The 26976-nt window shown below is 39.1% G+C and overlaps 1 protein-coding gene and 1 pseudogene across 1 annotated transcript; one reads left to right on the forward strand and one right to left on the reverse strand.

Moving 5' to 3' along the window:
• Window positions 1–3446: 3446 nt before the first annotated feature.
• On the reverse strand, window positions 3447–23059 carry LOC18435390 (putative cyclic nucleotide-gated ion channel 14). Its single transcript, XM_006845435.4, has 7 exons — window positions 22594–23059; window positions 21754–22297; window positions 19293–19505; window positions 18416–18711; window positions 13634–13745; window positions 5389–5625; window positions 3447–4783 (listed from the first exon to the last, which is right to left on the reverse strand). Exons 1-7 carry the CDS (start codon window positions 22620–22622, stop codon window positions 4052–4054), a joined length of 2163 nt encoding a protein of 720 aa, XP_006845498.1. The 5' UTR covers window positions 22623–23059; the 3' UTR covers window positions 3447–4051.
• A 1091-nt stretch (window positions 23060–24150) lies between these two features.
• LOC18435391 (subtilisin-like protease SBT1.6 pseudogene) lies at window positions 24151–26006 on the forward strand (annotated as a pseudogene).
• The last annotated feature ends 970 nt before the right edge of the window (window positions 26007–26976 follow it).

Consider the following 26976-nt stretch of genomic DNA (forward strand, 5'->3'; position numbering starts at 1 on the left):
ACCTCATAACTCATCAAAAATTACAATTCAAGCATTAAGAAACCTTTACATCAATCATATCAGCTTAAGCATTGTGGTTGCGAAAAAAAACAAAGATTTCAAGCTCTAAAAATAGTGCATATTGTAAAAAAAATATCTAAACTGTCTAGTTTGCCCTAAAAATAATATAGTGTTCACAGATCTGTAAAATCTTATCCTATTTTTTGAGTTTCAAATTTTATTGTTATTGATTTTAGAGCCATCATGGATAATTCTATTGCTGAAAGTGCTTCCCGGACGAAGATTTGAGGTAAGGCTTTTTATTTTATTTTCATGAAGCCTATAAACTTCATCCAAAAAAAGAAATCTCTCTCTCTCACACTCTCACAAAAAAGAATAGCCCTTCCTCTAATTATTTGGTTCAAACTTCAAAGGTTATGCTAGAAACTAGCTTGGATGGCCTACTTCGAACCGGAATCAATCGCTCTCTCTCTCTCTAAGGAAATGAGTCCTTAAGCTAACAATTTAGTTCGATGACTATGCTAGAAACTAGTTTGGATCGCCCAATTTGAATCGGAATCGATGGGGTTCTGGTCAAACTTAAAAAACCCACAATGCTCGTTTCACAATTTATTTTATTTTTTTCATTCATCAATTTCTATACGACTTTCCCCAGTACCAGTACCAGTACCAGTACCGAATCTGAAGTAGCATGTTCACCAATCTGAATCGTTTGGCTGGTGAGGAGTTTAGCATAATAATCCACTTTTATGAGCACAATCAACTATCCTTTGCAGCGTTAAAGTTTGGGCGGACATGTTTGCGTTCAGTATGGGTATGAACAGGAAAAGGTGAACATTCATCTTTCTAAATGTCTTCGTCTCCATAACTTAACTTGGTTTATTACACATGAACTGATTCTTAAGGAAAGAAAGCATTAGCTGCTCCTGCTCCACCTTTAGAGAGAAACCCACACTATGAACCCATTGTTAGACAATTCACCATTCAATAATCCTTACAGAAAGTAAGGCACTTCATTTTGGAATAGCATTCTAATTTCTACCCTTCTAATCAGCTTCCTCAGTTAATCTACATACGAGAGAGAGAGGCACCATCATCTACACGCGAGAAAGACAAGTACACCATTATCTGCACACAAGAGATGTGCACCATTTATCTACATTTAGGGGTGGCAATAGCTCAAGTCTGATCCAGATCGACCTCGACCCGACCAATTTGGGTCTAGCGTTTTGGACCCCGACCTGACCATCGGCTCCAAAACTTAGACCCCAACCCTATCCTGTTTGGGTTAGGTTCTAAAACCGAAGTAAAAAAAATTTAAAATAATATTCAAAAATATATATTTCAAATACACACATCATACAATAATAGGTAAATTTATCAAAATATTACATGTACACAGGTGCGCGATATATGTGTATATTTATAGGTACATATGTATGTGTATGTGTACATATATGTTGGGAGTCGGGTTGGGATCTGGTCTGAACCCGGACCTCACTCGGATCCGAATCGGGTCTAGGGTTTTGGACCCAGAATCGACCCACCGGGACCAAAACTTGGACCTAAACCCGGACCTAGATCGGGTTAACCGGTCTCTCCAACCCGATTGTCACCCCTATCTGCACACAAGAAAAAGAGAGAGACGCCATCATCTACACTTGAGAGAGAGAGAGAGGAGCACCATCATCTTCACACGAGGGCGAGAACGAGAGAGAGGGACACCAACATCCACACAAGCAAGGTTTAGAAAAACTTTGGGGAGAGAGGAGCACCATCATCTTCACACGAGGGCGAGAACGAGAGAGAGAGGGACACCAACATCCACACAAGCAAGGTTTAGAAAAACTTTGGGCAGCCCCTAGCGCCCGGCGGGGTCTAGGCCACCCAGTGCTTAGGTGGGCGCCTACGTAGCCGCCCGTCCCGAACTTCAAGAGCCCAAAGGTGTGAGACATACACATATGCACATATGTGCTGCCTAAACTCACATGCCAATCTACGAGTTAAATATTGTATATTTCCCCTACAACATAAAACTTATATACTTCCCCTTATCCAACCGTCCATTCTTATCCATCCATTCTTGTCACGTCTCTACATTATTTTATTTTTAATTATTTTTCTATAAACTATTTTGATACTAAATTTTGTACGTCAAATCCTCTATTAAACTCGCACTAGCAAAAAATATTTAAAAAAATCATTCTAATAAAATAAAATAACCAAAATACCCCTAAAAATTTCAACGGGTATTTTGGTCATTATATTTTATCGAAAAGTTATTTTTAATATTTTTTATAGGTGCAACCCAATTAAAATATGGCACGTGCAACATTTCATATGCATACAATTTGTACAAAAAAACTAAAAATAAAATACTTTGAAAAATTGGATCTAAAATCAAACGGTGATTGGCTCTCTTGATCAAAATTGGACGCCTGGATGGCAAGATAAACATAGATCTTCTATGTTGTAGGGGAAGTATACTTTCCTTTATATATAATCTTAGTAACTTGTTTTTTTGTAAATATATTATTAGTAACTACTTCGTACAAATATAGGCATGGGAATGTTAAAACACGTTCAAATCACTAAAATTTTGCTTCTTTAAATAACTAAAATAGTGAAAACAAAGAGAACAAAAACCACAAGCACATAGTATATTAGTGATTTAGTTTCTATATACCATGCTCTATAGTCCATAAATCATATGGTCACACCATACTCTATAGTCCATAATTCATACATACTCATAAACTCCATGTCGCCAATGAGAGCAAATGACCAATACAAAATGATGTACAACAAATGCTATACAAATGAGAAGAAAGAGGATATCTTTAATTACTCCATGTTTAGGATGTTTTATCTTTTTCAACTTGTCTAACAAGCTCAAAATCACCCCAAAAGTCTTTTAAGTCATTTAGTTCTTAAAATTGATTGCAATAAGAAATGGAAATGTTTTAGATGATTCTACGAACTTCTCCAAATTATCTTGTTTCACAAAAAGTCACAAAAGCAATCATTTTTTGGTATTTCTAAGGTATATAAAGGTTTTTTACTTTGGGGAATTAGAATACCCCCTTTCGTGGGTCAAAATGACCCACAATGGCCCCACAAAAAACATTTCTCACCATTTTTTATGTAAGTTCCAGGGTGACCACCCAAGACTGGGCGTGGGGCAGGCACCCAGGAACTTCTACCTAGGATGACCCACTCAAGCCTAGGTAAAGCTGCCTATGGCCCCAGTGAGCAGGCAGTTCTTTGAAACAAAGCATACAAGAAAGAGAGGTGCAACAAACAGCATGCATGTGATACAATCTGTTAAAACATCCCTTATAAGGGCTGTTGTAACGGTAACAGCTGCTGTAACAGCAACAGCAAAGGCCGTTACATTGTGTATCACTAAATATTAGGCAATATATAGAGACAACGACTGCTGTACCTGTTATAACAGCCATATAAAATGGCTCTCTAACCTTGATATCATAGTATCATCTAACGAATCACACAAAGCGTGAACAATACACATATCAGCACCCCCAATTAATCACTACCATAGAGGAGCATTTGGGCAGATTGGGGCTTACATCTCTTTGTTCTCCAAGAGCTGAGACACTAAACTTTTCCAATAAAACAACTATTACGTTCAGTCATAACTTTAGCCTCCAAACATATAAATGTATGTGAATCTACATGCTAATCCCATTTCACACCCAACATTCATTGCACAGCAGCTGTGTCATCCTTAACTCCAAAACCCATCAGATCATTCCCCTACTAGTCAAGTTAAACACTGCATCTCCAACCCACCTCCCAAACGATAAATAGAGAACGAAACAACACCCATTCCTCAGTCAAGTTAAATGCTCCTTATACAACCCACCCCCCAAAACCCCATAACAAAGAGAAATAACACCCATTTCCACCAGCCATTGTCCCACATTCAGAAAACCATTGCATAGATAAACAGCACCCTATTTCCGATGATCGTCATCCCACCTCCAAGACCCCACAACAATATCTATAGAGAGAAACAACACCCACTTCTCTAGTCATCATCATAAGGCTCAGTCGAGAAATCGGGCTCCTCAGGCTTTTGCAGCTTCAAGCCTGTTGAGTCCGCCTCCTTGATTTTTTGTGCCCCTCTCCTGGTGTTTGCCGCAAACCTAGAGGCCAAAATCGTAACCCCAAGGTTCATAAAGGGAGCCCCACTTAAGTCCTCATCACCACCACCCTCAGGCACCGACCCCTCACCACTAGGCTTTGGTGTATAGGAGAAAGACTCTCGCATGGCCAACTCCTTAGCGATCTTCCTCCTCTTATATCTTCTCCAAGCTGCCTGTATAAAGCAAGCTGACCATGTTCTCCATTGATGAGAATAGAATCTAAATGTCTGTTGAAGCTTTTTGCTATGGAGCCTCCTAAACTGGTTAGCCACAAACTTTAGGTCCTCAGCCCTTAAGGCAAAGGCCTCCACTTCAACTAAGGCTCTTACAGTTCGGGTCGAAGAGGGTAAGTTGTGGGTTGATCTCGGAAGAAGCGCCCAAGTGAGAAGCTCCTCTCCACAAAAGTCACCAGGTCGAAGAGTGGTCGAGTTGAAGAAACCAGTCCTCCCACCATTGGTGGTTGAGCTCTCTAGGCACCCACGAATGATAAAGAGCATTTCGGTAACCGGATCACCTTCTTTAACAATGTAAGTGCCCTCAGTGCTAAGGGAGGAGAAAAGGCGCTCACATATGGCGTCGAGGAGCTGGTCATCCATTTGAGAGAAGAAAGGTACCTGAATAAATATTTGGACGTGTTTGGTGAGCAATTGGCAACAATAATGCTCAGCAGTTATGCTGATATTTGAACATTATTTTCAGTGGATTACACCGACAAAAAAGATATATATATACACCCATGCTAACCAGCTAGTGTAGCTAGATGCTTCAACCCATGTTTTGGATGGGAATAGCAGAACCATCGGTGCAAATAGCATTCAACTATCAGTATCAGGAAATATTTTTTCTAGTCCATGGACAATTGAAAAACCAGTGTCTGATGGGATCATCTTCAACGAATGATAAATGATGAACAGTGATGAAGCGAGAAAAGAGACCTCCAGAACAGAGGATGACCCCAATGCACTCTCTCTCTCTCTCTCTCTCTCTCTCTCTCTCTCTCTCTCTCTCACACACACACACACACACACACACACATGTATATTACATCATTTCATGGGACAATGATGACCCCAAATTCTACTGTCCACTGGTTTTTAGTATTCTTTCCCCAAAGCTTATAAGAAGAAAAATGAATCAAGAATGAGCGGCAAATAAATAAAAAAGCAACTTTAAGAAGTAAACAGGTCAAATGATTGAAGGGAGTAATATAATTTCTTACACGGAGGACAAGGTCCAAGCACAAATGTCGTTGAATATCCCGCTGAAGATCTTTAGGTAGGCCACGCAAAATTGTTTCCTCGTCAACTCCTCTTGTTGCAAGCCACTTGTATTGGACAAAGCGCCGGACTCTTTGTTGTAAATCTGGGGGAAGTTGCCGATGTCTCATCCACTCTTCTGTATCTCTCCTTTTTAGTCTCCACTCTTCAAGCCTCACAGTAAGAGATTGCAAATAGGTCTTCACAAACAAAAGGATACAAATTATTGCAAATCTTTCAAACTTAGAATTAACTTCTTCCATGTGTAGGGGAACGATGCCATAATCCATCAAACGTCCCATACATTGCCCAAACAGTCATCCAAAGCCACTCCAGATGGATAGTGGAGATCAGAAGAACATTCACTTTCCATTGTTGAGAAAAGAGAGTGGATGCCCCAATGGAATACTGTATAATATAGGCCACTCCAATATGGTATACTTTCCCCTATGTGTTATCGGAGATACTAACAAGACTAAACTAATTGAATTTTTTTTTTTTTTGAGAATGACTAGTTGAAAATATTTACTTCACTTACAACAAAAAAAAACCAACATCATCACAGGAGCTTACAAGAAATGACTAGTCACAATGAAAGGGCCATAAAGAATGAATTGTAATGGCAAATTGTCAAGAATGAATTGTAATGGCAAATTGTCTTACTCAATTTGGGTATGACAAAGATGACACACCACCATGAGAATATGGCAACTGTATATCTTGTCAAAAATGAAATACGATTAATGTATATCTAGTCTTAGTGGCCACATAGAAGCTATTACCAACACTAACAAGCTCCATATCAGCTATAAGTGTATAGAATTATCTGAGTGACGAGTATTTGTATGGTAAAGGCATGCACAATTCATCCACTAAGAAGGTTTGTCCTTTTTCTCTATGAATTTTCTTAAAAGGTGTGGCTCTTGTTTGCTAAGCAGTCCATGCATTTATGCATGCCTTAGTTTGCCCCTCATATCTAAATAACTAAATATACTCTTGGGGAAAAGTACTGCTTGTTAAATTGGTCATTTTTTGTAGTAACAAAGAAGATCCTCTGAAACCAAGCAATTGTTAGAATGCAATGAAGGGCACAAGGACAAATATGTCCTTACTCAGGATGTAACATTATATATATTATAATACAAGAATTAGGGCATTGCCCTAGTGTGTGTTTCAAGGGAGAATAACGTGTGCCTCTCTTCTCTTTTCTTCTCTATGATTTTCATGGTATCAGAGTAGGTTTGAATATGCTCTTAGCGTGATCAACTTTAGTCAAGGTAACACCCATATTTCCTTCTTCTCGACGATTCATTATTTCTCTCTTCTAAACCCTAACCTTTCTTTCTCCGTCTTTACCCTGTTTCAACATCCTCATCCTCCTTTCCTCAACACTAATCTTTCTCTCATATTTCCTCCATATTGGGGGCACCACCTACTGTTCATTCTCCTATTCATGCTATTGTTTACATTACTGTTGATGCTCCTATTCATTCTACTGTTCACACGACTTCTTTTTTTTTCTTTACAAAGCCTCATATTTCAGCTACAAAAGTCTTGATTCTCTCTTTATCCAATATTAAAACATAGATCTCATCAAATATCTATAATTCTGCTCTTCACAACCTATTTCTTTCTTAAAAAATAAAATTCCTAACCACAAGCCACCACAAGCCCCCTAGAATCTCCGCATCAAGACAGCAAACTGCTCTTACCACCTTGTTGACTGCCCATGGAGTATTTCGCATGTCTACCGTGAGGCCAAATCAGTAGCCGACTAACTGGCCAAAAGTGCAGCAAATCTCTCTAAGACCACAGTTTGGCAAGCCCGGCCACCTCACTTTCTTTCTTCTCTTATTTTTTCTAACATGGCTAGAATTACTTATGAAAGAATTGTAACATAAACTTTGTATTCTTTGTTCTCTTCTTTCTTTATTAATGAAAAATGGATAGGGGCTCTAATCCCTGATTTACCCAAAAAAATAAATAAACAAATAAAATTCCTAACTATTGTTCTCCTTCTCAGTTCTTAAAATCCAGTTCAAAACCCTAACTGCTTTTCTCTCTCTTGCTCATCAAAACTTAACTGCTAGTTTATTTCCCTTCATTCTTCTTCCTTGAAATCTCTTGCTCTCTTGCTCTTTCTTATGTTAGGTTTCATGACAGTCAAATCGACCACACCTATGCTCTCTAGCTCTTTCTTATGCTAGGTTTCTTGAAAGTCAAATCCACCACACCTATCTTTTCTTTAAAAGATGAAGAGTATTGCGGCAAAAAGAAAAAGGGGGGTTTCTTGGGGAGTAAGAAAGAAGCCATAGCAATCTCTATAAAAGAGGACCAAAGAAGACACAATACTCATCCTTTTAAGGGTCACCCCTTTGGGGTCATGGGAAGGGATTTCCAAGAAAGAGATGAGTTTCCAAGAGAGAGAGATATGGCCTCGTAGTGAGAGGTGCCTTTCCCATGGAATTTTGGGCTGGTTTAATTTCCACTTTTAAAGAGTGAGTCTCTTGATTGATCTCAAGGTGCTCTTTCCGTAGCGGTATAACGATAGAAAATGTAAGGTTGATCAACGGTGTTGCTTGATCGAGACTCGAGAGAGTGGATTGAGAAGAGAAGGTCAATAAGGTCTTTGCCGATGTATAGAGAAAGGTATATCTCTTGTAACTCAAAATTGTAATCTTCATTGAGATAGTGGATTTCTATTTGCCGAGGCCATGGATGTAGCCCTACGAGGTGAACCACGTAAATCTTAAGTAGTTGTGGTGGGATTTTTTGTTCTTGCTTTATTTCTTGCACTCGATTTATGACTGTATTCATCTATTTCACATTTAGCCAACTATTTGACGATCTTGGGTGAGATTCCGGTGTTTGGGATTGGTAGTCCCGCAAGCGAGGGGTTCCCGAGGACCCTACATATTACTGTGCTAAAAAATCGCCTTGTTGCCTTCTTCTACTTCTATTGGTCTTCCTAATCCTTAATACATACCTATTAAACTCCATGCCAATTGAGTTTCATACAAAAGAAGACATTAATGAAAATGGTACAACTAAAAATGTTGCTCAATCCACCCCAGATATGATGATTGGGTATCTAAAGGACCAGAACCTCATTGATTGGCTTTGTTCCACCTTTTAGATGGGACTTATTCCTCAATAAATTAATTTACCGATTACTGCACCATTATGGGAGGCCCTTCGTGACTTATTCTCCCTGGAAGAATAGGCCCTAATTATGCATCTTCAAAGTGAGCTTCGTGCTTGTAAAAGAAATAACACATCAACCTCATAATTATATAATAAGATAAAAGTCCTACGAGATCAGCTCGCTATGGTGCACGATCCCCTAAGTAAAAGGGACAAGGTCCATTATGTTTCGAGAGGTTTAGGGGATGATTATAAATTGTTTGTTTCATCTGCGATAATGAAGACTATTTCGCTCTTTTAGTGAACTGCAACCATTATTGTGGAGCATGAAGCGTTATTCAACCTTAAACCCCCATTGCAAAAGTCTTCTACTGAATATTATAATCCTATTTTACTGTCAAAATGTAATTCAACTATCAATACAAGCTGGAATTCAAATTGTGGTGGAAGAGGTAGAGGATGTGGAGGTCGAGGTGGAAGAACTAATTTTCAACTAAATCCATGGTTGTGGTTTGCAACCCACTCCTTCAACAGGATCATCTGTCACTTCGGATGGTGGTGTTGTTTTCCAGATATGAATCATACAGCCGTTAAGTGCTTTGATTGTCATAAAACCCAACTAGTTGAAAGTCAAGTAGCTGCCCTAAATCATTCTCTGGAGAACTTAGCTATTACATCACCTACAGAGACAAGTTGGGTTGTAGATAGTGCTGCTGCAAATCATGTTTCAAGTGATAATGGTATGTTCTCATCCTAATTCCTTACTCTAGTAATGGCTCTGTTGTGATTGGTGATGGAACCCCCTCAATATCACTCATGTAGGAAGTGCCACAGCTCACTCCTATGGTCTATCTATTTATCTAATGTCTTCTTTGTTCCTACAATATGTCAAAATATTATTTTAGTCCCTCAGTTAGCTTGAGAAAATTCCATGTCATGCGTATTTACCCTATTTTGTTTTTCTGAAGGAACAACAATAGCGGATCTGCACTAAAAGGTTTCGTCGGGGACAGCTTTAGATTATCGACGATCACGCCATGAAGAAGCTCCCATCGTTCTTTTCTTCTCTTGGTGTCAATGAAGAAACCAGTATTTGGCATCATTGCTTAGGTCATTGCAGTCCTGAGTCTTAGAATAAATCATGTAAAGAGAACTTAATTCGCTCTTATCTTGAGATTCAATCTTCATTTGTGCGTCATGGGTATCAGTTGGGTAAACATGTGAAACTTCCATTTATGCTTCATAATTAAAGAGCTTAGGCTCCCTTTCAATTAATTCAATCTGAATCTGATGTTTGGGGTCCCTCTCCACAGTCTTCTTTATCTATTCTTTATATTATGTTAAATTTGTGGATAATTTCTCTCGTTTTACCTGGATATTCTTTGTTAAGAAGAAATCTAACGTGTTTCCCATTTTTATGAAATACAAAATCCTATAGTCTACTTTTGTAATGATGTAGGGGGGGAAGTTTTCATCCCATAACTATAGAACCTATCTAGAATAATGGGGTGAAACAACAAATATCATGTGCACACACGCCTGGGAAAAATGGAGTAGCAAGGAGAAAAACAGGCATATCAATGAAGTTGCATTGTCCATGATGTGAGTGTGAGTTCATAAATTTTTATAGACAAGTATTTCATACAACGGTTTATCTCATCAATAGGTTGCCTTGGAAAATCACCTTACCTAGTTCCACATGGAAAGGACCCTGATTATTGCACATTGAGATCTTTTGTATGTTATGCCTATGTTCATGTTGACAAGAGTCAAAGCAATAAGTAATCCCTAAAGGCAAATGTTTGTGTTTTTAAAGAGTATGTTAATACAAGGGATACAGATGTTTCAGTCCTGGATTGAAAAGAGTTCTTAACTCGAGAAATGTAACCTTTGATGAAAGGAAGATTTATATGCCTCCTTGTTTTATAGATGTATGTGATTCAGGTAAAACGGAAGTGCCATTGCATCATGAAATTGATAGTCAACCCATGAATCAAGTTGTAGATGAGACACCACTTTTTTGTTGATACAGATGTAGATAGAAGTGGTAAGCAATATAGTCAGGGGACATGATAGATGAAACTCCTCCAAGACCTGGGGACGAGTTTGAGAAATATATGGACTAGGGTCCAAATGAAGACTCATAAAATTGAAGACCCTAATTAATTAGCCAAAGATATCATAGTATATCAAAGAAGAAGGCATGAATGGCAGCAAGAGGATTGTCCAAATGAAGCCTCTCACAAAATTGAAGACCCTCATAAATCCGCCAAAAATGTTATAGTATATTAAAGAAGAAGTGAAGGGCAGGGGCAGCATGAAGATAGGCCGGTTGAAGTTCAAAAGAGCACTAAAAACCCACAAAAATCTACTAGAACAAGGCATCCAATTGATCAATGGGTAAGTTGGCACCTTCACTCATAGTTTTCAAGTTTTTATGTGTGAAATTCTCAAAATCAAAGAGCTTAGAACTTATCTTGAGAGAATAAAATATCGACAGTGCATCAGGGCTACGGCAGAAGAGATTATAGCTATGTACATAAAACAATACTTGGGAGATAGTTCCTAGATCGGAAGATAAAAACATAGTGGGCTGCACGTGGGTTTACAAAGTGAAGTACAAGTCATATAGTATTGTGGAAAAGTTGAAAGCAAGGCTGGTTGCAAAAGGGTTTAATAAACAACAAGGACTTGATTATGATGTAACATTAAGTCTTGCAGTTAAGAATGCATTTTTGCTTTAGCCTGTGGTTGGTCTCTTTTTCAGTTGGATGTTAAGAATGCATTTTTGCATGGAAATTTGGTCGAAGAGGTCTACATGGAGCAGCCACTAGGTTTCCATCATCCAGAGACTCATGTTTGCAGGCTGTAAAGATCTATAAATGGGTTAAAACTAGATCCAAGAATGTGGTTTTTGTGTTTTCATAATGTGTTAAAAGATATGGGTTTTATTAAGGCAGCATCAGATCTTTCATTCTTTATTTGTCTTAACAAGGAAGTTGTTATTATCATTTTGCTTCATGTTGATGACATTATAATTACTACAAGTTCTATAAACCTGATTGATAGTGCTAAGAAATTTTTGCATGATATATTTATGATGAAAGACTCCGGTCAATTGAGAAACTTCCTAGGAATTGAAGTAGATTGAAATGAGAATCAAACTTGGTTGTCCCAACAAAAATACATTATAGACCTTCTTGAAAAGGCAAATATGCCATTGCAGGCCATATCGTACACCAGGCAAATAAAGATTAAGGATATCTAAAGGACAGCCTTTAAATAATCCAGAGAGATATAGAAGTTTAGCAGGGGCATTAGCTGCATTACAGTATTACTCTCACCAGCCCTGATGTATCTATGTTGTTAACTAAGAATGTCAATTTATACATACTCCCACTGACACTCGCATGGAAGCATTAAAGAGAATAATCGTATATGTAAAAGGAATAATGAATCATGAGCTGCTCTATGAAAACAACAACACGAATAAATTGAGCATTTCTTCTATATTTGGGTACTCTGATGCAAACCGGGCTAGAGATCCAGATTCTAGAAAATTAGTACAGGTTATTTTGTCTTTGTTGGAAGAAATCTAATTTCATGGAGTAAGAAATGGAAAACTATTGCAGGTCTAGTACTGAGGCTGAGTATCGAGCACTTGCAGGTATAGTTTCTGAAATTTCATGGATATGAAATATTGTTTCTTTTCTTGAAACAAAAATATGCAAGTAAATATTTTACCATGACAAGAGTGCTCTGGCAGTTTCAACAAAACCACTATTTCATGATCGCACTAAACACATTCACATAGATTACCATTTTGTTCGTGAGAAAATTGAAGCTGGGAAGATAGATGCTCACTTTATCGGTGACCAAAACATCAAATAGCTGAGGGCTTGCAAAAGATAGAAACGAGTTCTTAAAGAACAAGTTGTACATGTACAAACATAATGTTCAAGTTGAGGGGAGTATTAGAATGCATTGAAGGATAGTTCTGTAATTTGTGTATATTTTAAGTGGTTTATACATTGTAATGTCAATTGCAATAATGTATAAGGGCAAATCTGTCCTTACTCAAGATGTACAATTATATATGTTATAATACAAGAATTAGGGCAGTACGGTAGTGTGTTTTTTCATGGGAGTATGGTGTGTTCCTCTTTTCTCTCTTATTCTCTTTGTTTTTCACCAATGGCTCACATAGGGATTCATTTCCTTTCTTGTGAAACAATTTGGGAGTTAACAAAAAATAACTCAAGAATGTTGACAAGCACTCCAAAATCGTTCTTGCAGCATTTGAGTTATAAAAAGCCTCAAGCTAGTAAGTATATATGATTTAGGTCGAAAGTTAAATAAGTGAAAACAAGTAGGAAAGGCCAAAGGAACAACTTTTCATAATTTTCTTAATGAGTAACCCATTGCTTTCAAGTATCAAGGAGCACTAGCAACTGAAGTAACAAAAAATAGGACATAATCTAAACAACTTCTAAGGGGTTTCAAATAACATGATCCAAACTGCAATAGTCACCCCATCCAAAGACACCACCTTTTCACTAGCCTTATCAAGAATGTGTATAAAAGAGACAGATAGGACTCAACAATAGGCCCTTGGCCTGGGTGGTGATGGTGATGGTGCCACAATTTGATGTCAAGGATTCCTTTCCTGCCACTAACATCTCAAAAGAGATAGATATGACTTGAACAACTCAATCCCTTCAAAGAGCTCCATGATATGCACTATCATGCATACAAATTGCCATCAAAGAATGGAGCATCGGATAGCCAACCCCAAAATATGGAAAATATTGCCTTAAATAATTATGAGATATGTGTGAATTTTCATTTCTAGCTCAAAGAAACTGTGGGGCAGCTATGTAGTCTTCACCTTTCAAGCTCTTGCTTGGCCATAATCATATTCTTTATTTTGGCCATAATCATATTCTTTATTTTTAATAGGCCAAACTTAGAAGTGTTATAGCTCAAAAAATTAAAGGATAGTAAAACAATTGATCAAACAAGAGAATATGCAAAAAAGAGGCAGTCATAAGGAATCGAATATACCTGCATGTTGCCAATCAAATGTGCAAATAAGACCAAACCCAAAATAGCAATAAGTATGGCAAATGCTGTCTCCCCAATAAATGTGCTTGTTATCAAAGTTTGTCCATATGAACTGCAAAAGTATTAGAAAATTGTGAACTTTATGAATTACACATCATAATGCCACAAAACAAAAAAAGTGCAGCAAGCCAATAATGTGTCATCGTGAACTCTTGCCCATGCCTACCGATAGCCATTCCCAATCTACCAGAAAAAACATATGTTGGCCCAAGAAAATATATAAACTCTAACTGGTTATAAGTATGACAAGTGTTCCATTCAACTGGTGAGAGTAAACAAAACCTCATTCTTCCAAAGCATCCTTGTTCCTCCAGTATGCAATAATTCACTCAAAAGTTTAAAACATTAAATTATATGGAACTATAACAAAACCAAAAACCAGATCTCTCCCAAGGCTCCTCCCAGTCATGGAGGGAACACCCTTGAACCTCTCTACTATTACAGAGACGGGTAAAGCCTCACTGTTTACAATAGCAAAGAGAGTTAAGAGATTAAGGTGGGAGTGCTATGTCTCATAATGCAATGTGGAGCCCCTCTCAACAGCAGAGATCAAAAGAAAGACATCAAGATTTGGCAGAAGATGTAAGTGAGCCAGCATAGATTACTCTTGAAGAAGAGTGAGACACATGTCTTACAGTAACATTGACATAGTAAGGAACAAGATCATCTAGGCTTACATGGTCTGTGATGGAATCCTGAGTTTCATCCAACAACATGTAAACCATAGCTACCAGGATCTCCCAATCCAAGGCTCAATCCTACACTCCAGGACAAGGGATCTCGATTTCACCCATCTTTTGAATTTAGGGATCTCAATACGCAAAATTGAGGATCTAGATCCCTAGTTAATGGGATCCCTGCTATCGAAATCATGGATCCATGAGTAACTGGAATCGAGCCTCCACCAACTTGGGATTGAGTTTCTTCTCCACTGGGAGCAAGGTATTCACCCAAAAAAACATTGGGAGCAAGGTTCACCAGCACAATTCGAGATTCATTTAGGAACATGGATTGCTTAACGGATCTTCAGGACTTGAAGAGAGAGAGCGAGAGATAGAGAGAGAGAGAGAGAGATAGCATGGTGATTGCGAAGCAGTGATGGCAAAGTCCACCACATTTAGTTTGAGAAACAGTACCAAGAGAGACAAAGTACAAAAAATTTTGATTTTTAGCATCAACAAAACAAAGAAAGAGAGGGAGAAAGCAAAAGAGAGAGACCTTTACCCTCTCGTTGATCATATTGCACAATTGCACGTAAGTGAAACAACCCAAACAAGGGAAAAAATAGTCAAGGACACTAGAGCTTTTTTAGTGCATGAGGACTGAGATTTGAATCCTCATAATGGGTTTTAGTTTCATTTCTCACATATGAAACACATTCCAATGATAACAAAAAGTCAGAGCATTTTAAAGAACGGATTCTTATACTTAATTAGACTTTTGGTTTTTTAATACAGAAAAAATATTAAATTAAATAGAATTTGTTCCCGAACTAGAGTACCCTAGTTAAGTGATCTTCGGGAGCCTCAATTCAGAGTTTGACAGACCGCAAACCCATATACTTTATCAATCCCAGACAAATTTAAATTGTGCTCCCTTCATAGTTGGAACTCAATCCCTTTATCCCACAAAGTACAGATCTAGATCCCTCATCCAAGGATCTTCGAGCATCGCTCGATCCTGTGGGCCAGCTTCTCATACGGGATCTGCCCTCACTCCCGATCTTTTTTTTTGGGTAAATTAAGCCACGTTTTTAGAAGTCGCAAGCCTAGGACTGGAACTTTAGACGTGTTACACTTGCAAAGGGATAGCTCACGTACCAACATGCCAACCAAACGTGACTTTTAAAGGAGTTTCCATTGCAGGGATTTGAACTTTGGTCGACTGGGTGAAAGCCAAATATCAGTAACTATGTTTTAGATACATTGACAAATTGGTGAATTCCAATGTCCCATGAAACATCCAATAAGAGTTAATGTGTTGTCTCATCCTTGTGCATTATAAGCAAATGAGTTTGTTCATGAAAGCAGATATTCCTCCTTGAGTAGAGTTCTGTCAGTGATTCTTAGACATCTTATTTGAGATGAAACATAGGCTTCCAATAGACTAAGTACAATTAACAGCAAAGTCTTGAATGGCGTGCTCCTCGTAGCTTTGAGCTGAGCAACAACGGAATGAACTCCTTGTCCCTCTCCACCAAGTGCATAGGCGCTCACCAAAACCTAGGCAGCCCAGTTGAATCCAAAAACGATTCTACAGTTTAAACAGTTATATATATATAGTATAAAAAATAAAAATTAGGTATTTAGAGCACATCATAATTCAAATTATACTACACATTAGCATTTAGTGCACACTCCATAAGTATAACCATAAGTTGGTAACTCCATATCCAATTAAAACTTAAAATTTACCAACCAACCAAATTACCGAACCAAAATATCAAACCAATGGAACTACAAATCCACTATCCACAATATACCAGTGTAAAACATTAAAAATTAAATCTCATATCAATGTGTGATGTTTTGATCAATTTTTGTTAACTTTGAGAAACCCTTCGATCCTAAAGAATTCACCAAAAACTAGTTTTTTGGGGGGCTTTCTCTCTTTAAAATGCGCTCCAATAGGTTTAGGTTTCAAATGAACCTAAAACCCCCTTTAACACAAAAAAAATAGACCAAAAATGCCCCCATCGAAACCCATTTCTGCCTCTGAGCGAGCACAGCCCTGGGTGGCCGCCCAGGGCTGGGCGCTGGGTGCCCGCCTAGGCGGGTTCCGTACCGCGTAGGCGGCTGCCTGGCCGCCCAAGGCTGGGCGCTGGGCGCCCGCCGAGGCGGGTTCTGTACCGCGTAGGCGGTCGGCAGCCCAATTTGGCCGCCTAGGCGCTGGGCGTCCGCTTTTTGAATCATTGTGGGTGGCCTCTCTTTGGAACTCCAAACTCATCACATGTCACCCCCTCAAGAACGGTGCTCACTTGTTAACCTTTCCTTCCAAAGAGCTTAGGGACACGGCAGCACTCTCCAAAGATCTAGTTTTCAGAAAAGGCATAATGTGCCATCTTTTTCTACATAGTAGTGTAGACTGTAGACTCATCTCTACAGGACTTGACAAAGGACTTCAACTAGCAGTGGGTGAGCTCACAATCCATCGGCCAGCTTTTCTCCTCTTTCTTCTGCCCACCATACCCTACTATGGGGACTTTAAATTGGAAGGCCCCAGTCATGGCAATCCTTTAGATAATCTGGGGTGAAAGAAACTCGAGATTTTTCAGAGGTAAACAGAGTTCAATATGGGTGTTGCAAAGGTCACATGTAACCTCACAATCTTTAGGGTGCATAACTCCATATATCTAAAACATACTATGAAAGCTGATTTCATTTCTCATTGGATTTGGACATACATAATCAAGTTTGAAACCCCCCAAAACCCTCTTGGTTTTGATATTAGTGCCCACCCAACCAGCGCATCGCCAAATTCAACTGCAACGGTTGCTTGCTGGGAAATCTAGGACCATGTGGTGTTAGCATAATCTTCCAAGATCGTTTTCATAATACTTTCCCTCCTTCACCTGCTTCCTCTACTCCGGTGACTCCTCCTAGGCTGAGCCAACGCTTTACTTGAAGGTCTCCCTAAGGAATGATCTTATCACACAAGAAGATAATGCCAATACCATTCTTTGGCCCAAAATAAGTCAATGCCTTTGGCATCTTGCTCCCATATTTTTCATCTGTGGAGCTGGCTTCCATCATATTTGGCGGGAGGCTAACACTGAGGCCAACACTTTGCCAAATGAGGGAAACACCTTCTCAGGGCCCCCACTGACCTCATGACTTAATTTGTTTTAACTTCTTCTCGACTGATTGTTATGTCTCACCTTCTCCTTTCCATCTCTCCCTATTTCTTACCTACCTCTCCCTTCATTTCCTAACCCACCCCCACCCCCCCCCACCGTTTTTTTTTTACAGGGACAACACTTCGAAGTCCATGTTCTCAGACACAAATTCAGTATAAGTATGAGCACCAGGTATGGCTGCCTCCTCGAACCTTTCCTGAGCAGCTGAGCATCCGGCTTGTGGATGGCCCCTTGCTTTTCTGATAAATGCACCTCTAAAATGGGTGCCTGTCTCTTCTTTGTTTATTGATTTCTTTCTCAACTTGTATTTTTTGTAAAAAGCACCCTAACATATGGGCTGCCATCTCTTTGTCTAGCTCCCCATCTCTTCTATCCTCTTTGCTTGACACACACTTGAGTAAAACAGGTGCCTTCTCTCCTCTCTCTCCTCCTTTCTCTCCCTCTCTTAATCTGTCCTCCCACTTTCTCCCTCACTCCTTCATATGAGAGCACCCAGTTTGTGGACCTGCCCTCCTCTCACTTCTCATGAGAACCTTTTGTACTCTATCATTATTTAGTAATGTATTGCCACTATCTTAAAAGGAAAAAAAAAAAAAGACAAAAAAAGAAGTGGGAGATACAGAGACTTCCAGTATGACAGTGTGGCATATGAGAGGGACTGCAATACGACAGAGAAGAACTGGCAAGGGATGAGAGACGGCATAATTCACTTAAAACATCCTTTTTGCTATGTAAGGCTGCATAACATACATGAGCGTTTCAGCCGAAGCGGATCCTATGGACTTCTAACTGCAACAGAAAAATGGGAGTTGTGGATTTGCATATGAGAGAAACAACATGGTATCAGAGGATGAATGAGGCCGTACCTTAATTGCTGCAAGCCCCACCACAAACAATAAAAGTATTTTTCAAGGAACTTTGAAGAGACAACACCCTTAGTGAAAGCACTTGCGAAAATGCCATAGTCAAAACTGATGCCCGGATTAGTAGCATTGCAATTACTAAACACTTGTGTGGTATTTGCCCAAGTCTTGCGCTCTGTCCGGTCTGCGTGACCACAGTCGAGGAATTTAAGAATACAGGTTTGTTCATTCCTACACTCTTTCTTCCAGCATGAGTTCAGACGTTCAATGGCCACCAGATACCAAGCTGCTCCTAAGACCTGCACATCAATAGGAAACATAGTAGTACTAATTTTTAACTTAGATGTACCAAATTACTGTGATTTGTATAGAGTCTATAGACTTAAGGGAAATATCACGACAGTATACCTAGAACACTTGCATAAATCTTGAAGCTGATAGGGAACTTCAATTTTCATGACATAAATTGGGCGATTCATTTTCTTGTTCAATGACTATTTACCCCTGGTGTAGTAAGAAGGGAGAACTTAAGGATGTTTGGTGAAATCTGTTGAATAAGTCAGTATATTCTTATTTTTGTCCCCTAGTTGATCTGATATTCAGGACAAGTGAGAACAAAAGGCAAGGAGTTCAATAATTCCACAAACATAATCATTAAACAAAAAATCAACAATTATATGTACAGTCACGAGTTCTGAGATTTTCGGACCCCCTGTGTGATTTATGCAAGTGTTCTAGTTGCCTTTACTAGAGATTCCCAAGACTCAGTAAAAGAATAATCACCTGAATTTCCTTCTAGAAATAATTGTTACAGAAAACAAGTGAGTATTTTACCAGGTACATTATAGAAAGAAAACATGGAACTGAAGAGAATACATACATGGCTAGCTAGCATGTAGAGAAGTAAATTATATGCAGCTCCAGCCCATGCAGTCTTGGTGACAACACCAGTTGCTTTGACAATTTGGTCATTAAGTGGGAAAATCAAATATAATCTGGGGATATACTGGAAGAGAACAATAAGTGTAAGGGCGTTATTGGTAGAGTTAGCCTTGGAATGTTTAACAGCCGGTACAAGAAACCAGATGACAATCTGCAAATTACATTGATTCGCTATCAAGGTCAGTGCACATATGTACAATAAAAGCAATAAAGCAAGCACTAAGCAGATTGAAGTAAAATTTTCTATACATTTTAGTAGAATAAAATATTGGAGAGCCAATTCTCATATGCTTCTAATGTACATAAAATAATATAATATAGCAAAACAAAATTACAAAAGGAAAACAGATCACCAATCATTAAGAACAAACACAACATGGTTCACTACTGGCATCTTTTCTAGTAGCTAGGTTCACTGCTTTCTAAAGGCATAGAAATAACAATTATTACAAATAATTTCCAAGAAAACTAACAAATTAACCTGGCAATTCCGGGTCCTGTCAAACTTTAATATGGAAAATTCTTTGGTCCTTCAGGTCCCATACCTAGTATAGTGCGGGCCCTGGGATCTACACCATCCAAAAAATGAACGATGCAGATCATACCCACATGTCGAGAGAGGGGAACCAGTGATCGGCAGCCCCTATTCCATCTCTCACCCAAACGCTCTCTTCCCCCGTTTTCTCTCTCATGACTCTACTTCCATTAGCCAAAATTCTCTCTTCCTTGGTTTCTCTCTTATCACATAGGCTTTCTCTCTCTAACCACCTCTAAAATCTATCTGTTCTTTTTCTTCGTTTCTCTCCTCCAAGTTTCTCTCTCATGGTTTAGGCTCACTCTCTAACAACCTCTCTCCAAAATTTAACTATTTTCTCTCATGCTTTCTCTATGCCAAGTTTCTCTCTCATGGCTTTAGGCTCTTTCTCTACCCACCTCCATCTGAAATCTGGCCGTTCTCTCTTCCTTTCTCTCCAAGCAAAAAAAAAGGGAGAACAATGTTACAGGGAAGAGTACCAGGTCATCATTCTTCAAGTTTGAACAATATTTCTGCATTTTCCATGGAGCTACTCTAAATGGTGGAAGGTGGTAAATGTCAGTGACAAATGTGAAAGAGGAGGCCATGTTTGTTGGAGCAAGGATCATGGTGCCACTTTTCTTTGTTTGTAAACCCCTTATTTCCAATTTTTAGTTAACGTAATTTTCCCTGGTGATTTCAGAGAAATAGTAAGAACTAGCACTCAAGTTGCATTGAAATTACTGATAAAGTTTCAAGGCTTTTTCAATGAGATAGATTCTTTGTGAGAAGAGTGAGAAATTCTTATTTAGAATTCAAGAGCATGAATAAAAGAACAACTGGTTTACTAGGAGGTAAATTAAGGCTTCACCTTGACCACGAAAAATCTGTAAAAACCCCAAAGAAATGCAAAACATGATTGCTAACAAGCCCAATAGGCCATGGCAGCTAAAACATCCAGTAAAAGAACCCAACCAACCTATCATGGCTAAATAATCCCTTACAAAGAGCAGAAGAGGGAATGAAAGAGTGAGCACAAGGTTCACAAAGTTAGAGAAAGCAGATGAGAGAAATAGGAAGGGAGACGAGAAAAAGGGGAACAAGAGAGAGAAAGGGTGGGCATGTAAAAAGACAGGAGCAAAGCTTGGTGAAAAGGGGCAACCTAGGGTAGCAGTTCGTGATTTGCCCTTCCAAAAAATTTTGGTGCAATCTGCACTGTCTAATTCAATTGACACTACAGATTTCGAGTGCGCACTTGCTGTTGAGCTGTCCCGGCAGCGCACCAGAACCGGGTCCTCTATGAATAGCCCAATAAATATGCAGCTAGAATACTAATGAACAAAATGTTTTCCAAATATCACCAATGCTAATTAATGCTTAAAAAAATTATTAACACCTGCATTTCAAGGAAAAATGAAGCAACATTAAACACAATGAAAAACCATTAGGTCTCCTTGGTTTTTAACCCAAAAACTAACATTGGACAATCCAAAGTTACAGAGCAAAAGTAACCAAAAGGAGTTTGTATGCAAAAAAATTCAATGGAACTACAAAAAAAGAATATGGTGCCAACTAGTAGAAAAATTCACATCGATTCATATAATATACTTGAGATACAGAGCATCCTTTTCAACAATAAAAGGAAGTCAAGATGAGATCCTAAATGACTAATGACATGGAAAGGGCATCATTTTCATCATTATCACTATACGAATAGATACAATAAAACCCAGGAAACCTTTTACATACCACACTCATGCAGAGAATAGACACAAAATAAATTTTTTAGATAAACTCTTTTAACATATTCAGAAATATCAAACAATCAAAGGTTTACTAATTTTAGTTTTCCACTAAACAAATGAAACAGGCCCAACAATAATACCTGAGGAAGAGGCAGAGCAGCCAAAAGGTCTATACAAAAATCTGATCTCAAATATCTATCTGCAATTTTCTTAGGATCCATGACAAGTTCCCCCTTTCCAAAAACTCGAGAACTCGGAGCCACATAAGCTATCCGGAATTTTATGAACATGTGCATGAAGTAGAAAATATCCGCAACCGTACGAAATACTGTGATAACAATGCCCAAATTCACGCCCACCTCCATACATGATGCATCCCCAATTGATGGCAAGTAAAAGTATAATGGATCGAGAAAGAGTGCAACCAAACAAGAGATAAGAAAGACCCGGTTCCATTGAAGGACAATCTCGCTTCCTGGATCGAGAATTCGTTTTCTCCATGGCTCATGGTCCTCTACAAACGCTTTGGACCTTCCAAGATTAGAATTCGCAGCTAATCTCCCGAACCCATCAGGTTTCACCAAAGATTTGGGGTCGGAAATTGGGAAAGAATGAACTGTTCCTAAGAGTGATGATTCATCTGACTCCCATGGTAATATTCGATCGTTTCCATCTGGGTAAAACCTAAGAGAGTGAAGGAAAAAACCCATAAAAAACACATGAACAGAAGCTAACATCAAAATGGAGAAAACCCATATGAAGTTTTCATCAGAGAAGGCGATATTTGATTCTTAATTATGAATAGGATGACTCTGGTTCAGAAAGTGCCATTTCGTTCATCAAACCATCATTTCTCTTATTTACCAATTGAATCACAATAATTTGCAACAAAGGATATAAAACACAAACAACAATGCATGATAAAAACCGAATACAAAGCAAAATGGCTCAAAAAAATTACTGAAAACAAGAGTTCTTACCTCACAAGCTTCTCTTTCTTCAACTCCATGACTGATCGCTATTCGCATCCATATAAAATTTGCAGAAAAACCCATGATTGAAACATGTCTACCAGTGCTAAACAGCCCCAAAAAAACAGTTAAACAGTTGGGCCTTGAACCCAACAAAAGCCAACCCCTAACCCAGTCTCACGCTCAGCTAAAACCAAGCTAAAACAAAATCCACAACTCTGTCGACTGGTTATACGGATCTAGAGAGAGAAAGGACCTCAGAGGTGAAGGACATTCATGCGAAATCGGAGAGCGTTAAAAAATACTGCTTTCCAAGAAGCAAGGATTACGGGTTTAAACCTGCACCTGATGCAACCATTCGGTAGAGAGAGAGAGAGAGAGAGAGAGAGAGAGAGTCAAAATCATGAAAATAGTGACTGAATGCAACGACTCAGTAGAGAGAGAAAGAGTCAAGATCATGAAAATAACCAGCGATGCAACCACTCATTAGCGAGAGCGTAAAAATACAAGTAGATGAGAGAGAAAGAGAGGAGTGAGAGAGAGGAGCGTTGACTAAAATTGTAAGTGGCATCAATTTTCTCCGTTGGATAATTTAGTGATTTTTTTATTAACTTATCATATCCCTAGCTTTTTTCCAAATAACAGGTGGTATCCTATTCTCGCACGAAGAACGAAATTTGGGTTGATTCAATTTTTCGGAACAATTTCTCGTGAAAATAACGGCGCACTTTCGGCCAAAAGAGAGTGAGAGGAAGAAACAACAATAGCTGATCAGGATTAGTATTATCCAAATCCAAATAATCATATATCCGAACTCAAATAATTGAAAAAAAGAGATTCTAATGATTAATAAAATATAAAATACACATCTCTCAAAAGAAACTTTTGTTGTTGTTTTTCTTTTTTTTTTAACAAGGTAAAAATTGCATTTCAGCTTTGTACTATAGTAACTATACTTATATTGTAAAAACATATTTTTGAACCCGAATTGACTTGTTGAGAAACTGGCCTCATACGATGTGGTTAAGTGATCCAATTAATTCTCCCCAGTGAGAACTATACTTTTATTGTAAAAGCATATTTTGGAGCCCGAATTGACTTGTTGAGAAACTGGCCTCATTCGATGTGGTTCAGTGATCCAATTAATTCTCCCTAGTGAGAATTGGTTAATAAGAAGTGTATGTGGAACAATTTGGATGGTTCGGTTCCCAACGAAACTAGCTGGTTCCATATGAACTAAATCGATTTTTAGTTCCAACTGGGAACTAGGTCGATCATCAATTTTTTATCCAAATCGAATAAATTCAATCTAGATTGTGCCGATTTCTAAACTTTGTGTAAAGTAAGTACACCTTGGAAATGCGTATTCTAGTCGTTGAAAAACCTTCTAATTGATCATCACGGCCTCAAGATGTATAAATGTGAAAAGAAAATGATTTCAACATTTCAAAATAATTGTCATGTGATTTTCAAGTATTTATAGAATTATTCGATCTACACCATTTTTTTAGCTATAAATTTCACAATTAAAGGTAGATTTTAAGTCATTGTAATCCTCTCAATGAAATGCATTTTTCGATACTATTAGAGGTATGTCTTACTTTGATTATTTAAGGTTGGCACAATTTGAAACATGTTCAAAAGAAAGCATATGGATATGTTTAAAAATAAAAAATAAATGGATGAATATATTGTCATTTTTTTAATAAAAATAGATATATATATATATTTACCTTTTATTTTAAGTTTTATATACAATGATATTTAAAAATTAAAAATATTCCTTGTAAACAAAAGTATTCGTCTTTTCTATCGTGCAACTTACTGGATCCCATTAACCGCAAATATTTGACTCAAAAAATAAAATAAATAACATCCTATCATTCTTGTGTATTTCGAGCGTCCCCCTCTCTCATCACCGTCCTTCGCTCAAACTTCCATTTATTTCTCTACTAACCCGCCTCTCTCTCTCTAAGAACCCCACAGCCGCCTGAAGTGAAAGATCAGGCCATTCATCCACCTCTCTGTCTCTCTGCCCGGTCACTAACGGCTGCTCTGGTTCTGCTTTCTCTATCCAACTCTCTCCCTATTCTTTAGTGCAGCGCCCCAACAAAAGACCTTCATGAGCACTCACTCGAAGCCTTGGTACACCTCCCACCAGCTTTGGTACACCTCTGCCTTTATCCACCCGACCCGTATGGTCCACGTGTACGATACCGCATTCCATGGCTTCGCGGCACGGCTCGGCTAGCTGCTGATGAGGGGGCTGAGCAGCCTGCAATGCTTGCGGTGCTCGAAGGCCAGACCAGACCAGACCAGACCAGACCAGATCAGCCCACCCCCGCCAACTCCATACCACTCCACTCGCTCCCCCCAGTTCTTAGGCCACTGCTGGTGGCTCTGTGAACGACACTGCTGAGTTCCAGTCACCCTGGGACGCCGATGGACACGGTTCACATACGGCATCCACAGCCGCCAGGAGGTATGTTTTTCAGGCAAATATGTCCGAATATGCATCTGGAATGGCCCGGGGTGTAGGCCCAAAGGCGCGACTGGTGGTCTACATGGTCTGTTGGAAAGCAGGCTGCTTCGACTTAGACATCCTTGCTGCCTTCGATCGAGCAATTGCAGACGGCGTGGCTGTCATCTCTGTATCAATTGGCGGGGGATATGTGCCTTATTACCTTGACTGCATCACTCTAGGTCCCTTTGCGGCCACTGCAAAAAGGGTCTTTGTTGCTTCTTCGGCCAGGAATGATGGCCCCACCGGACTTTCAGTCACGAACCTTGCCCCTTGGCTGACCACTGTTGGAGCCGGCAGCATCGACCGGAATTTCCCTGCCGATGTCACCCTCGGCAATGGTAAGACTCTGCCTGGTGTTTCCCTCTACTCGGTCGGGCACCTCGTCTACCTTGGGAAAGCAGGCGGCCTCTCAATTGCCCTTTGCATGGAGTCCGGCTGCCGTCAAGGGGAAGATCGTGGAATGCAATAGAATAGAGCCAACAATCCCCGTGTGCCAAAGGGCCTAGTCGTGAAGAACGCTGGCGGAGGTGAGGGCCTCGTCGGTGATCCTTGCATGCCCTGTTGGGGCAGATGAAGGCGAAGCCACATATCATCCGTCAACGACCCAATCGGGCTCCGTCCTCGGAGTGAAACCGGCGCCGGTGGTGGCCTCCTTCTCAGCCCGCGGCCCTAACGGCCAAGACACCTGAAATCCTGAAGCCGGACCTCGTTGCCCAAGGCGTCAACATACTCGCTGCGTGGACCGATGCCAACAGGCCTGAACTCTTACTTTAGGCGGACAGAATTCAACATCCTTTGAGAGAGACGGCCATTTTAGACAGAGATGTGCATTGCATTGGAGGTGTTTAGAGAGTTTGTAATTTTATTTTTAGTGAGTGGTTTTTTTTTTTTTTGTATTTATTTACTTATTTATTTATTTATTTATTTATTTATTTATATAGAGAGTATGTTGTTTTATTTTTTAAAAAGAAAAAACACTGGGAAGACGTGAAGAGAGTTAACTTTAAAAAATCGGAAATATAAAGAGGGTTAACTTTGGAACCGGAGAGATGTGAGTGTTGAGAGGGAGAAAGAGTGCTTTGAGATGTAAATGTTATTTTAGTTTTTGTGTAGGTCAAAAGTTATCCGTAAAAAAGGGTACAAGGGTAGAAAGTCAAAAATTATCCGTAAATGACGTACAGGGCTAACCGGTCAAAAATTAGGTACGAGGGTTGCAAGAAAAACAACTAAGATAGATTTTGGGTTTGACGAGAAATGGAAATAAAAAATAATTAAGTACAGAGCTTTTGTTTCCATAAAAAATTCCTCTAGACCTAGCCGTATTTTGCAAATCTAGTTTAATATTATTCCTTGGATCCCAAGGAGTTTTCGTCGAATTTTCCAAGAACAAGTACGAATATACCGGCGTCACTCAAATATCTCCCTAGATTCGGACATGGCAACACACATTTACAGGAAATTACACCATGCACCAGTTCTCTACGGGTATCCACTATGCACTTATCGTCATAACTATAAACGAAAAGTTCATGTACGTTTCCTGCTGTCGGGGCTTCGGTGATAATACTACTGAGCAGCGTTTTAAAAAATGCCGAGTCCGGTTCGACTCGAAAAAACGTGAAAAGGGATCGGATCGCCCAAAAAATCGGAAATCGTCCTGTTCTAGAGAGAACCGGACAATTCTGTACAGTGAATCGCCGATTCACTGTACGGAATCGGCGAGTCCGAACAGTGAATCGGCGATTCCATACGGAATTTTTTTTTTTTTTTTTTTTTTTTTTTTTTTTTTTTTTTTTTTTTTTTTTTTTTTTTTTTTTGTTGTAATCCATGATAGACTTTTTTGTAATACTTGATCGATTTTTTTGTAA

Source organism: Amborella trichopoda, chromosome 12, assembly GCF_054954075.1.
Source record: "Amborella trichopoda isolate Santa Cruz 75 chromosome 12, AtrichopodaSantaCruz75HAP2 v2.0, whole genome shotgun sequence".
NCBI lineage: Eukaryota > Viridiplantae > Streptophyta > Magnoliopsida > Amborellales > Amborellaceae > Amborella > Amborella trichopoda.

Excerpts from the sequence above, each read along its gene's own strand:
- LOC18435390 (XM_006845435.4), bottom strand. The coding sequence starts at position 22,622 with ATGGAGTTGAAGAAAGAGAAGCTTGTGAG. Across the intron at positions 19,506-21,753 it reads CTGCTCTGCCTCTTCCTCAG|ATTGTCATCTGGTTTCTTGT; the intron begins GTATTATTGTTG and ends TGTAATTTGCAG. Across the intron at positions 5,626-13,633 it reads ATTTGATTGGCAACATGCAG|ACCTATTTGCAATCTCTTAC; the intron begins GTATATTCGATT and ends TTGTTTGTGAAG.